This window comes from Schistocerca nitens, chromosome 1, assembly GCF_023898315.1.
Source record: "Schistocerca nitens isolate TAMUIC-IGC-003100 chromosome 1, iqSchNite1.1, whole genome shotgun sequence".
Lineage (NCBI taxonomy): Eukaryota > Metazoa > Arthropoda > Insecta > Orthoptera > Acrididae > Schistocerca > Schistocerca nitens.
Genome location: NC_064614.1, coordinates 17659245 through 17674950, shown reverse-complemented (window position 1 = coordinate 17674950; position 15706 = coordinate 17659245). Strand labels below are relative to the sequence as shown.

General features: G+C 38.5%; 1 protein-coding gene across 1 annotated transcript in view; it reads left to right on the top strand.

The window, feature by feature from the left end:
* LOC126240620 (heparan-alpha-glucosaminide N-acetyltransferase-like) overlaps window positions 1-15706 on the top strand; it is a 349296-nt gene that overhangs the window by 253403 nt on the left and 80187 nt on the right. Inside the window, exon 6 of the mRNA XM_049947938.1 lies at window positions 1461-1662. Coding sequence (XP_049803895.1) covers window positions 1461-1662 — 202 coding nt within the window. The remainder of the gene's footprint in view (window positions 1-1460; window positions 1663-15706) is intronic.

Genomic DNA, 15706 nt, shown 5'->3' with positions numbered 1-15706 from the left:
CCAACGGGAGGCTCTAGCCCCATGGTTTATCATCTTCCTTAACCCTCAAGCAGGCGTTGCATTTTGTATAACAGGAGTGGGTGCGCAGCGCACTTTGTAGATGTGTAAAGATTAGCTGTACTATGTCACCAAGGTAAATACGTGTGAGAAAGTTCACAGTTTAATCTTAATTTAATTAAACATTGATAAAGTGAACTTATGAGAAGGAAAGTTGCTACTCACCATACAGTGCAGATGCTGAGTTACAGATAGGCACAACAAAAAGACTCTCACAGTTACAGGTTTCAGCTGTTAAGGCCTTCGTCAACAATAGACAGACATAGACGAGCGCGCGTGCGCGTGCGCGCGCACACGCGCACACACACACACACACACACACACACACACACACACACACACACACACACACACCCGACTGCAGTCTCAGGTAACTGTCGCAGTGTGGTTTCAGTTGCTTGAGGCTGCAGTTGTGTGTGTGTGTGTGTGTGTGTGTGTGTGTGTCTGTCTGTCTATTGTTGACGAAGCCCTCAACAGCTGAAAGCTGTAATTGTGAGAGTCTTTTTGTTGTGCCTATCTGTAACTCAGCATCTGCACTGTATGGTGAGTAGCAACTTTCCTTCTCATGACATTGTTACATTCCGTCCTGGATTTCCCATTGTTTGATAAAATAAACTTATCATTTCATGATATCACTCTTTTGCTCCATATGAGTGTTACCTCACAGTAATGACCCACTCGAAGCATTAGACAGTGCAGTTGCATCAGATCTATGCCAGTGGCTTGCTGGATTACTACTTGTCTCGTAGATAACTGCCCCATTGTGTGATTGTGCTGTTAGCTTGGAATGTGGGTCATTTTTGGCACACGGACTATACATTTTTCCTTACCTAAATTGCTGTTTATTTTATATTACTGCTACTCATTTGGACGTATGAAAACACCACTTATTACTGTGTTCACTGTAGCAATAATAAAGGTACTGGCACAAAATTGTAAAACAACAGTGGAATGGAACAAAACAATGTTATTTGTGATTGGCGCACTTTGTACACAGGCCTGCCCGCTACAGGGTTAAATGGAGAGATAGATATGGAGTTCAAAAATACTGCAGAAAACACGGAAAAGAATGAAATTTAAATAAATGTTCCCGTACAGTGTATTGATCTCATAGGCACTCTTTCTGAACATCAATTTTAGAAAAAAATGTAGCTGAGGAAAAGAAGGGAATCACAAATTTTGTCAGTCAGGATAGTCATAATCTATTATTGATCAGAGGCCCCTGTAATAATATTTGTTATAATCTGCTTCAAAAAATGTTTCTAGACAAAAATATTTTCTTCTTGTTTGTGGCCCCAGCAAAACATATTTCCTGCATGTACTTAGTGTTACTGTAGTAGAATAATAATTTTGATTAAATGCATATGGAGACAATAATTAATTTCATTAATTGTTGTTAACAGCTCTTGTTATATGCATACTTGGCCTACTGGTGCTGTGGATAGTATCAGCTGGAATTCCATTTATTACAAATCGTTGGTTTAAGAAAAATAGAATTATCACACCAACTACTCAACAAATGGATTCCTTACCACGTGCTGAGAAGGACCAAAACCAACAACAGCAAGCAAAACAAAGGCTTAAATCACTTGACACTTTTAGGGGGTATGTATAATCCTTACTACAAACCTGTAAAGTTTTTTAGGTCTTAAGTAGTACATGACCTTTTCTTATGTTACAATTGTATTAAAGTTATATGATTCATGTGGTAGCAACAATGCAAGATTTAATACACTCTGAAAAATTTCTCATGGGCATTAATAGTAAACTCTATGAAATTGGGTGAATTACTATCAAATTTCCCGAGAAGTGTTATGGTCACATGACAGAGACCCACACAGATATTTAAATGTGGGACTATCAGATAATCTTTGTCATATCATGCTTTTAAAAGACCCACATAGTAACATAGGCAAACAATTCAAAATCCAGGGTGGAATAATGACAATATTATGAAAAGCATGATATAGTGAAGATGCTGGGTCACAGACAGGTTCAACAAAAAGACTCCTAAACAAAGGCCAAAAGGACAACACACACACACACACACACACACACACACACACACACACACACACACACGTATGTGATCACTGTCTATAGCTGCTGAGCTGTCAAAGTAATGTAAGCAGAAAATCAGACAGAAAAACTAAAAGAATGAATGAAGATCGGTTTAGTTTCAGAAAAGGACAGGGTACATGAGAAGAACTCTGACTTTACACTTGGTAATAAAGATAAGAATTTGAAAAAAATTGACATTCTTCTAGTTTTTGGACCTTGCAAAAGACTTTAATCACAAAATGTGGAATAAGATGCTTGCTACACTGAGATGAGTCAGATTAAAGTACAGAAACAGAGATAAGGATTCTAAAGCATCTACAAAAACCAAGTGTAACTAATAAAAATGGAAGATCAAGAAAGGCAAACTCATGTTAGGCAGTACCATGTGTGAAAACATTGCAGCTTATTGATGCTGTTTTTCAACTTGTATGTCAAAGGAGAAACAAAAGAAGTAAAGGAAAACTTTGGGTCAAGAATAAATCTTCCATGGGAATGGGTACCAATGATATAATCCTTCTGGCCCAAAAAAAGGAAGGCATGAAAGAAACACTGAATGGAAAAGATAGTATGCACTGGCAGTACGCTATGTAGATTAAGGATAAGCAAAGTTAGAATGAAGGCAATGTTTTATAGCAGAAAGAAGGAAAGTGAAATATAAATCTTGAAAGTGACTCGATGGTTGAAAAATTGAATGAATTCCTGTATCTAGGCAGTAAGAATTACAAAAGAAGACCAAAGCAAGAAAAATACCAACAATATATTGATACAGGTGAAGAAAGCATCATTCAATGTGAAGACTCTAGTGGTATCAGATATGTACTATATTTAGAATGTCTGCCGCCTCCTTCTTCATCATGTCTACCCACATCCTCACTACAGGTAGGTCCCTCCCAACCTGGGGTCTGAGTGACTTGCACTTCTACATCTACATCTATACTCTGCAACCCACTGTGAGGTGCATGGCAGAGGGTACGTCCCATTGTACCAATTATTTTGGTTTCTTTCTGTTCCTTTCACATATGGAGCACAGGAAGAATGATTGTTTGAATGCCTTGGTGCATGCAGTAATTATTCCAATCTTATCCTCACAATACCTAAAGTAATCATTTAAAGCCAGTTCTTGAAATTTTGTTGACAGACTTTCCCAGGATAGTTTACGTCTGTCTACAAGAGTCTGCCAGTTTAGTTCCTTCAGTATCTCTGTGACACTCTTCCCTGGATTAAACAAACCTATGATCATTTATGCTGCCCTTCTCTGTATACGTTCAATATCCCCTGTTATATCTATCTGGTACAGATCCCACACACGTGAGCAACATTCTAAAACTGGTCGCACAACTGCTTTGTAAGCAATTGCTTTTGTAGACTGATTGCAGCTCCCCAGTATTCTACCAATAAACCAAAGTGTACCACCTGCTTTACTCATGACTAAGCATATGCGATCATTCCATTTCATAACCCTACAAAGTATTACACACAGGTATACGTATGAGTTGGCTGATTCCAACTTTGAGTCTTTAATATTATAGTCATAGGATACTATGTTTTTTAGTTTTGTGATGTACAAAATTTTACATTTCTGAACATTTAGAGCCAATCTTTGCACCATATTGAAATCTTAACGAGATCTGACTGAATATTTATGCAGCTACTCTCTCATAGTACTTCATTATAGATAATTACATCATCTGCAAAAACCAGATTTTACTATTAATATTTGTCTTCAAGGTCATTAACATACAACGTGAGCAACAAGGGACTGAACACACTTCCCTGGGGCACACTTGAAGTTACTTTAACATCTGACAATGACTCTCCATCCAAGATAACATGCTATGTCCTCCCTACCAAAAAGTCCTCCATACACTCATAAATTTCAGTTGGTACCCAATATTATCAAACTTTTGATAACAAGCATAGGTGCAGCACTGAGTTAAATGCTTTCCAGAAAAATCATTCCATCTACCTGGATGCCTTGATCCAAAGCTTTCAGTATGTCATGTGAGAAAAGTGTGAGTTGGGTTTCACATGACCGATTTGTTTGACTTTCATGCTGGTTGGCATTGATCAAGCCATTCTGTTCGAGATACCTCATTATGTTTGAGCTCAGAAAATGTTCTGAGATTGTACAACAAATTGATGTCAATGATATTGGATGGTAATTTTGTGAATCACTTATGCTACCCTGCTTGTAGAAGGGTGTGACCTGAGCCTTCTTCTAAGAACTGGGTACAGTTTTTAGTTCAAGGGATCTACAATAGATTATAGTTAGAAGAGGGGCTAACTCAGGTGCAAATTCAGTATAGAATTTGACAGGGATTTTGTCAGGGCTTAGAGCTTTGTTCAGTTTTGACGATTTCAGCTGTTTCTCAACACCAAAAGTGGAGTTCAGCATTTCAGCTTTTGCTTTGGTACCCCCAATATCAGTACCTGCCTTATTCACTAGGATCTGGATGATAACTTTGATGCCACTAACAGCGTTTACATACAATCAGTATTTCTTTGGATTTTGTGAACTGTCATTTGACAATGTTCAGCTACTGTAGTCATTGAAGGCTTCATGCATTGCTCTATTGACAGCCAAAGGTGCTTCATTCAGCATCTCTCTATCTATAGCCCTACACTTTGTTTCACATCTATTATGCAGTAATTTCTGCTTCTTTAGAAGTTTCTTTACAGTGACTGTACACCATGGAGGTTTCCTCCATTTATGAGCTGTTCTATTGAGTACATATCTGTCCAGTGCATGGTCAATTATTCTTTTGAACTTGAGCCATAGTTCCTCTACATGCTCCTTTCCTGTGCTGAAAGTTTCAAGTTCTTCATTGAGATATGACACTACTGATTTTTTTACGTAGTTTACTGAAAATATATATATATATATATATCTCTTTCTACTTGTTTTAGTTGTCCTTTGTACTTTGGTAATCATTGTTGCCACAACCACATCATGGTCATTGACACTGGTTTCTATGTGGACATGCTCAAAGACATCAGGTCTATTTGTTGCCATTAGATTCAATATATTTCTATCATGAATGGGGTTCGTAACTATCTGTTCTAGGTAGTTATCAGAAAAGGCATTTAGCGGAGTTTGGCTCTGAGCACTACGCGACTTAACTTCTGAGGTCATCAGTCGCTTAGAACTTAGAACTAATTAAACCTAACTAACCTAAGGACATCACACACATCCATGCCCGAGCAGGATTCGAACCTGCGACCATAGCGGTTGCTTGGTTCTAGCGGAGTTTCACAGGATGCCTTATCACAACCACCACTAACAAAACTGTAATTTTCTCAATTTAGTGTTGGATGATTAAAGTCTCCACTGATGATTACAGTGTGGTTGGGGAACTTACATACAGGTGAACTGAGATTTTCTCTAAAGTTTTTCATTACATCAGGAGATGAGTCTGGAGGGTGATAGAAGGATACAGTTATCATTTTATGCCCACCCCTGATACTGAGTCTTGCCCAAACAATCTCACATGCAGCTTCAATTTCTATATCGGTGGATCTGAGTTTCTTGTTTGCTTTGAAAAATTCACCACCTCCATTTCCCATTTGCCAATCCTTTCAACATACATTTAAATTTTCCCCCAAAATCTCACTGCTATCAATTTCAGTTTCGTTTTAACCTTTCTCAAACCATCCGCACCGAGCGAGGTGGCGCAGTGGTTAGCATACTGGACTCGCATTCGGGAGGACAACGGTTCAATCCCGTCTCCGGCCATCCTGATTTAGGTTTTCCGTGATTTCCCTAAATCGTTTCAGGCAAATGCCGGGATGGTTCCTTTCAAAGGGCACGGCTGATTTCCTTGTCCATCCTTCCCTAACCCGAGCTTGTGCTCCGTCTCTAATGACCTCGTTGTCGACGGGACGTTAAACACTAACCACCACCACCACCACTCAAACCATCCCTCTCTCCTCCCTGAGGAATGTTAATCCAGTAAGCTAGGGAACAGTGCACAAGAAAATGGTGACAACCTGTTCGTAATCATTATCAGTGTACACTCTTAACAAACAAACTTATTTTATCCCACAATTAACAGAAGTAATTTAGATGTTGAAATTGTTTTACAACTTTGATATACATTAGGAAAAACATTTTATAAAATACAGTATAAGTACTTTGTGTTTTAAAACACACGTGAAGCAAAGGATCTGCCAAATGGAAGAAAATCATACAAAAATAGAAAAAAAGAATTGTTTGTTGCTAACAGATAGGAACTAGACTGGTAATCTTTGAAATTAGTAACAGTTGTAAAAGTTCAGATATTATTTCCATTGAAGGTGTGCACTATCCATGGTCTTCGAACTATGTAATAAACATTGCACTGTTCTAAAAATTTCTTTATATGAAGCTTCTGTTGATCATTGAAAGCATTATGTTAAATGCTTGTGTCATATACAATTATTTTTACCTTTATTTGGTTTTTAAAATCTTTTATGAACTGCCCTGTATCATTATTAAAATTCGTTACTTTCATCTATTAAATTAAACTTTAAATACTAGGGAAAACAGATTGTCTGTGACAACTTACAGCATGCAGTAACTTGATGATTTATAAATGGATATAAAAACAATGAATGACTTATCGTAGGCAAAAAAGCATGCACATTGGTCATGAGTAATATCTTTGAACATCTGTAATGAAAAATGTAGTTACAAGGAGGAACTATAGTTTACTATAGGTAGAATAAATGTCTAATTACCACACAAAGCAACAAAAAAACTTCAGAACAAGGGGTTACTTCATATTTTGTTTCTTATTTACATTTCTTTTTGTATGTAGTCATCACATGATGACTGTTGCAAATGTCATTGTTTACAAAAATATAGCACATATGTTTGTACACCAAGGGATAATACATTACACATTTATCTGTGAAGGTTAATACATCCTTCCAGAGAATACTGACATTTATTTATAAGAAAAGATTTTAATTTCATTGTAAATGGCTCCCCAGTATGTGCTCTTATGGATTCTGTTAATTTATCATCACATTGAGGCACTGTTACTTTTAGTTTGATTCTTTGTAATAACTGTGCTTATATCTTGTATGGTTTATGTACATCATAACATTTGGTTGTGTCACCCTGATGGCTTACAGAAAACTGAGATATTTATTTTTGATAAAAGCATCACAACAAGTCTCCCTGTATCCCAGACAATGTATCAGCCTGACACCTTTTGTATTCTGTTCAAGTGGACATCACTGGCACCCTGCCCCACCAGAGCTCTATCCCATAACTTATAAATGGGAAAGCTGTATTCAGCATTTTATTACATACAATTTTGTACAGTTTGCTAAGCAAGCACAGTGCATTGCTTGTTTTCCTGCATACAAAGTAAACACAGGGTGTATACGACCCGGGACATTCGGGAGATCTGGGAAAATCTCGTGAATTTTTTCATCTGGGAGAAAACCGGGAAAAACTCAGAAATTTTTTAGAATTTCAGGAATTTTTCGTTGTTTTAGTTTTCAGTTAAATTTTTGTAGTTTTGAATGGTATGAATTGATACTCTAACAAAGGATAATATTACTGTATCCCACTCTTAACATTAATCGCAAAGGAAATGTGCCATACACAACAACAAAACACAGTGCTCATACAAGCGTTTGCCAACAGCAAAATGTGTCAAAGGCTTTAGGAAGACCATGCAATGCTTCATAACAACAAATTGCCTCCGATGAGCGTGACGTCACAACTGTTTAGATTCGTTTTAGCAGTTACGAGCGGGCTCATGCGCATGCACAGTTGAGTGGCGTATGAGTAGTACCTTCTTCCGTTTCTGGCTACAGAAATGGATCTGTTGGCTGTGTAAACAGTTTCAGCAAGCAGCTAGATGCATCTGGGAAAAATTTTACTGCTGCGCCCAAGCTGCCAGATTCACGCATGCGCAGTGGGCCCGGATCTATGAGGGGGTGGGGGTGGGGGGTGGGGGCAAATTCATATTCTTGAGGAGAAAAAACCTTGTTTCACAAAGTGCCTGGCATCCAGCGCACGTTGGTCTATTGATTACTCATATGATTTTGATGTGCAGCCCTGTTGGTTTTTGAACACACTCTGTAAGTTGATTTCTGAATGAATTATGAGCTGCGTGGGGTAGCCGTGCGGTCTGGGGAACTCCCCCTGTCAGAGGTTCAAATCCTCCTCGGGCATGGATGTGTTTGCTGTCCTTAGCGTTAAGTTAGTTTAAGTTAGATTAAGTAATGTGTAAGCCTAGGGACAGATGACATCAGCAATTTGGTCCCATAGTTCAATAAATAAGTTGATTTTTTAATGTGTGCATAGTGTTCATGATGTCTCTGTCAGGGGAATCCTCGTTGCATCTAGAAATAAACTTTCCTGTAGGCAAAAGGCGGCCAGGCCATACAAGCTGAGAGGAGTAAAGCTGAACAAGTGAATGCCAATTGCTGTCTGATTATGTTGTTGATTGAGTTTGTGAATGGTCAGTGTTGTTATAATTACTAGGGAAATCCATAGATTCAGACTTCCAGAGAGGAAATAAACAACTAACGGGTATAACAGGTAAGAAAGATTACGTATTATCTTCTCGGTGTATCCAGGAAAATGAAATTTTGTCAGAAATTTTTTGGCCAGGTTGCTACACTAGTAAGGGCCAGTTGTACAGTCTCCATCTAGCAGCCGCTTAAGTTCTATTCTGCAAGTAGCACGGAAAATGGTTTGTATGAACATAACAATGCCTAACCGGAGAATAATAAGGGATAACTAAACCGGTGATTCTGGCAGGGTTAGTGAAGTTAACCGGCGAGTAAGTTTTGACAAAGGCAGGAATAGTTCCAGAATTAGTCATGACAAGATTGTTTGTTGGAATGAGAAAGGAGAAGAAATGGGGACATCACACAAATTAGGGAAGAATATGCCGATTCTAAATTCAATCTCATGCTCGAGAAACTGGAGTGTATGAATGAAATGTGAAGCTGTTTTTTAACATCAAGGTTTTTAAGATTAAAAACAGCCGACCAGTTGCAAAGGATAAAGTAATCTTTACCTAGGTTTCGATAGATTTAAATCTATCTTCTTCAGAAGGCGGCAGTATTACATTACTGCCGCCTTCTGAAGAAGATAGATTTAAATCTATCGAAACCTAGGTAAAGATTACTTTATCCTTTGCAACTGGTCGGCTGTTTTTAATCTTATTACGTGGAACCGTTGCTGTTGCGCAGCTATGTTTAAAATACTGATAAAGGTTTTTGCTTGTAGTAGGCGTAATAGGCATTTTATGTTGGTCCTTGTGAATTATATTCTGTCGTGTTATAAAAATGACCATTTGTGCCAAAACAGTCTCATTTATTTGGTGTGTGCTACAATTTCTGCAGTGTTAGAAAGGCCTATTTTGTTTTATCTAGCAGACATTGACAAAATAGACGCAATAAAATTGAGAACCCACACCAGTCTTGAGTACTATTTGTATTAACAGCTTACGCAGTATTAGACAACAATATTTCGATTTTTCATGTAGCAAAACGTTTGACGAACTTTGATGAGGTAATAGATTCTTTCGCAGAAAGGAAAGCACGCCATGTAAAGCTGTAGCAAGGTTAGAGAAAAAACAATGCTAGGAGCTAAGGATTGAAGAACTGTGTGCTGTATTGTTTGTCTCTTGTCTTTACTGGTTTTATGTATCCTATATTTAATTTTACGCCCCCTAAACAGAAAGTTATTAGCTAACAGGGAATCAAGAGTGCAAATTTTCTGAAGAGTTCTTGTTCTCCCGATTACAAGGGAGCAGGAGAGACACCACAGGACATTTTAATTTCTGCTGTCCTGAATATAGTTTGGTGGCATCCAGTACAAAATATACACGTTTCAATTCCATGGAGTGAAATACAGTGACATGCGATAGAAGAATGCCGTGTGAAGAGGGCTGGCACCACACACTGGCACACTTAAGACCAAATAACATGTCTTACATTTCCTCGAACATATATGTTTTATGTATCAAACACCTCCGGTTCAGAAATGTCGTAGATCCGGGGCTGATGCTCAGAGCAGTCTAGGTTACAGTGAGGAAGTGTGTAGTCTCCATGTGACCCGTGTTTACATTTAGTTCAAAATGGCTCTGAGCACTAGGGGACTTAAATTCTGAGATCATCAGTCCCCTAGAACTTAGAACTACTTAAACTTAACTAATCTACGGACATCACACACATCCATGCCCAAGGCAGGATTGGAACCTGTGACCGTAGCGGTCGCGTGTTTCCAGACTGTAGCACGTAGAACCGCTCGGCCACTCCAGCCGGCTAACATTTAGTGATTATGCTGTTTCCTGTCCGTTTACTGCTCTCACGTCAAATGAAAATAAAATGGATTTCTGTGGCCGGGAGCTATCAAGTGAATTAATTACGGAAGGCTAATATACATTGTTAGTTTCAGATTTCATTTTATTCCCACTTTTCTGACAGCCATGCATTAATCACCTTGTAGAACAATGAAGTTATTTTTGTCAGTTTGCTAAAGAAATTTGATTTTTATTAATCTTTTACAGTGAGGCAGTCAATGTGTTTGAAACGAAGTGTTTAGCTCCACACTATTTGCTAATTTCAGCTGCTCGCTGCTTTTCAAGTGCACGTTTTCATCTTCAAGTACATGTGGCATTATGCCATAATAAAGAATCAAAAATGATTTAATACAGTACTGGTACTACAAGAAAATTTATATCACGAAACCCACACTAAAAAGCTTAATATCAGGTTGAGGCCTACTTCATTGGGAATCTGGACATACGAATGTGCTCTTTAAGTATGCCCTTTAAATGTGCCATTTTAGTATGGTTCACGAAAATCCAATGTTCTTGCAGTATCCTCTGATGTCTTTTATGACAAAGTGTATGATCTTTTAATGTTTTACATGTACAAACAATTTATGTCAAATACTAAGGCCTATGGTACATAGGTGGTGTAAAAGAATTAAGTTTCTAAGTCATCTCTTTAGGTATGTAGGCAGGAGTTCAACATATGTATGTGTGTGATACTGCATGGCCCCAGCTTCTGCAAGAGAAGTGCATGGTCGAACTGATCAGTAGCCTTTGTGGGGTCTAGAAATATGCCTACAACTCTTTAGGTATGTAGGCAGGAGTTCAACATATGTATGTGTGTGATACTGCATGGCCCCAGCTTCTGCAAGCGAAGTGCATGGTCGAACAGATCAGTAGCCTTTGTGAGGTCTAGAGATATTCCTACAGTAGTCTTTCCTTCATCTAGACAACTTTGAACTTTATGTAAAAATTCTGTGATAGCTATTGTGGTATTGTGGTCTTTTTGAAGTCCTTGTTGGGTTTCTGTGAGGAGATTGTCTTTTTTGTGTGAAAAAGGCACTAAGGTGTGTCAGCTTCACCTATTCAAAAGCCTTACTAAATTTGGGAATCATTGATAGTGGTATATAGTTTGATACTTTGCCCTTTGATCCTTTGTAGCCTCCATACCTCAGTTGATAAAAACAGAAACCATATAGGATAACTTTGTTGTCGGCCTGTCCCTCTGTTAAGACCCACTTTTCTTGAGAATCAGTATAGGTATCAATTTGAAATTTATGTCAAATACCAAGGTCTAACGCCACTTGGTAGTGTAAAAAATTTTAAGCTTCTAAGTTGTTGCAGTCAAAAGATAGTCATTTCTGTCATATTTTGATATTCCCAAACTCGCTCATCAAAACCAATCGGGTACTTCCTGTTGACCAAGAATAATGAAATTTGACTAGAAGTAAACTCTCACAATACAAGTAAAGGAAAAAAATCAAAAAATTGTTAATTTGTAACTATGAAAAGTATAGATTACTACTAAACCATATAGTAGAGGTGCAGAGTCACAGATAGGCACAACCAAAAAAGTGTCAAAGCTGTAAGCTTTTGGCCAAAAAGACCTTCACTAGAATTAGATAACACACACACACACACACACACACACACACACACACACACACACACACTAATGCAAATACAACTCCCACACACAACACTATAGTATCTGGCTGCCACAGTAAGTAGTAATCTATCCTCTTCACAATATTATGTAATTGAAAAAATAATCAATTTTTGACAATTTAATGTATTTGGATAGATAAAAAAAATCTATTCATCAAGCGGTGGCAGGAGAACACACATATAAAAGAATGGTATTCTTACACAAGCTTTTGGAACCCAGTGGCTCCTTCTTCCAGCAGAAGGGTTGAAGGGGAAGATAGAGGGGTGAAGGAAAGGGATTGGAAAGGCTTAGGAAGAGGGGTGAGTTTTGAAAAAGTCATCCAGAACCATGGGCCAGGGGAGACTTACCGAACAGGATGAGACAGGAAGGCCGATTGTTGGGGACAGCACCAGAAGAATCTTGAAAACCTGAGTGGTTAAAGGTGGGAAACAAGGTAATATACAAGACAGAGATTACTGCTAAAACATCATGCACAAGTTTATAAGAGTGAAAAGCAAAGTGCAAACTGTGTAACAGAGATGGTAGGTGGATGGTGAAAAATAGACAGGTGAGAAAATGAAAGATGTAGAAAACTAAAGTGGAGTAAAGAAAGGAGTAGTTACTGTGAAGAAATGCTGAGACAACACTGCATTATTCCACCCTGGATTTTCCATTATTTAATTTGTAATTATACCTCATACAAAGCATTTTTTGCCATTTGTTGTCCATCTCTCTGTTTGTCTCTTAAGACCCCTTTTCCTGAGGAATGGAAGTATCAAGTTGAAATTTATGTCAAATACTAAGGCCTATGGTACGTCGGTGGTGTAAAAGAATTAAGTTTCTAAGTCAACGCAGTCAAAAAATATGCCTATTTACATCACATACTTTGATACTCACCTACTCACTCAGCAAAACCTATAGATGAACCATATACATATTTATGCCCTCAGGCTTTGCAGCGTGACTTCTCACATGCCAGCGATAAAAAAATGTCTATCCCAAAATTTCATCTGGCGAGTACATACGGAAGAAAAAGGATGTTAAAGAGTGGTAATCTGGCAACACTGTACCACATGTACGGTAACTACATCTGTCAGCTCATACATGTTGTGCTGTACATTTGGTGCAGTGGATATAGTTTTGGGTCGAGGGTTCAATCCTGGGTTAGGACGCATTTCTTTATTTGCTAATTTCATTCTGACGTTTCATACTGTAATATACACTGTTTCTTAGGTCACATGTATCCTAAATTTACAACATTTTGCAATGCTGAACATACCAAATACGTAGTTAGAAAAATAAAAAAATACACAGTTGAAACAAATGACCTGTCATAGGACAGAATAACAACAAAAACAATCTCAATTTCGAGATGCTAAAGATTATAGCACAGTGCAATAACACAACATCTACTTGTCATTTATACTATATGTAATATGAGTGCTCAGATGTCACAGACTAGCAACCAGTGCAATTGTAATGTCCATATTAATGACTGCATGACCTTCACAACAAAATACATTTCCCTCGGAACAACAGATGCTCAAAGCAACCTCCCTGCACGTCCAAACATTGTGCAATCCACCAGGTCACACAGCTCTGAATCCTTCGCAGCAAAGGTGTGTCCAGTCACAAGAGCAGCATGAACACACACCACCAATTCTTCCACATTTGTCAGTGGAGTAGAGTATACATGTGCTCCTTCAGGTGCCCCTACAGAAAGAATTCCAGGTGTTTTAGGTCAGGTCAGTGCGATGGCCATACAACTAGACCTACATGTCTGAGCAATTTCCCTGCACATGTTCTTTCCAAAAGCTGTCAAACATTAATTCCAGAGTGTGGAGGTGCACCATAATGTTGGAAGCATATCCTCTGCTGAAGATGTAGTGGAACATCTTCCAGTGCATCACGCAGATACTTTGAGAGGAATGCATGATACCTTCATGCAGTCAACCAGTCAGGCAACATTTTAGGGGCCCAAACAGCTGTAGTCCAATATTCCGGCCCAGATGTTGATACCAAAGCAAACTTGATATCCATGGTTGCAGGTGCTGTGCGGGTTAACCTCACACCAATGGTGGGCACTGTACATATTAAAGACACCCTCATGACTGAATGCTGCTTCATCCGACCATATTACGGTGTTCACGAAGTCATCATTGGTTTCCTGTTGTTGGAACCATGCACAGAATTGCATCCGCTGATGGTGATCTGCAGGATGCAGGTGTTGCATGAAAGCGTAATGATAGGGGTGCAGCCCATGCTCATGCAGCACGTTAATGACTGTGCGTTGCGAGACATGCAGCTGCCTTGCTACACTACATGTACTTCTCTGAGGTTTTTGGTGTATGACCTCCAGAATAGCTTCCTCAGTAGCTGGAATATGGCAAGTCTGTGGATGACCTCTGTCATATCTGTGGATAACCTCTGTCACATGATGATGGAAGGAGAGAACCTGACTCCTGAAGGCACAGCTCCAGATGACGAAACACATATTTATCTGGATTGCGTTGATGAGGATATCTTGCAGCATATTCACGAGTGGCAACACCATCCTGGTTATCAGATGCCCTAAGGACCTGAAGCATATCCATATATTCATTGTTTGTGCATGCCATAAGTCTGCCACACTGGTTTAGAGGTTTACGGTAAGAAAATTTGATATGCATACCCTTGTACATTGGAGTCTGTCAAGGGCACATTACTCTGCTTGCAACTAGTCCCTGTCTGGTGGACAGCACATACAGTATAAACATGCCATGAGTCCTGTGCATTGTTCCACCTAATGCGCATTACCCCTCTGAAAGATATTGTTCTGCTTGATTCATCCCAACATCACTAATCATGAAATGTTCAATTATTATTATTATTATTATTATTATTATTATTATTATTATTTCAGATTACACTGTCTCCCTAATGGTAATAGATGTGATGTTTCCACAATCCCATCGATAGAATAATAATAATAATAATAATAATAATAATAATAATAATAATACAGGATCAAACAATAAACACCAGATATTACAGCAAGCATATTATTAAAGATCCCAATACCACAACAGATAAATGCAGACTTTGCAAACAACAAATAGAAACAGTAGATCACATCACAAGTGGATGTACAATACTAGCAAATACAGAATACACCAGAAGACATGACAATGTAGCAAAAATAATACATCAACAGCTTGCCTTACAACATAAACTTATAAAACAACACGTTACCACATACAAGTATACACCACAAAATGTACTGGAGAATGATGAATACAAATTATACTGGAACAGAACCATTATAACAGATAAAACAACACCACATAACAAACCTGACATCATGTTGTTGTTGTTGTGGTCTTCAGTCCTGAGACTGGTTTGATGCAGCTCTCCATGCTATTCTATCCTGTGCAAGTTTCTTCATCTCCCAGTACCTACTGCAACCTACATCCTTCTGAATCTGCTTAGTGTATTCATCTCTTGGTCTCCCTCTACGATTTTTACCCTCCACGCTGCCCTCCAATGCTAAATTTGTGATCCCTTGATGCCTCAAAACATGTCCTACCAACCGATCCCTTCTTCTAGTCAAGTTGTGCCACAAACTTCTCTTCTCCCCAATCCTATTCAATACCTCCTCATTAGTTACGTGATCTAC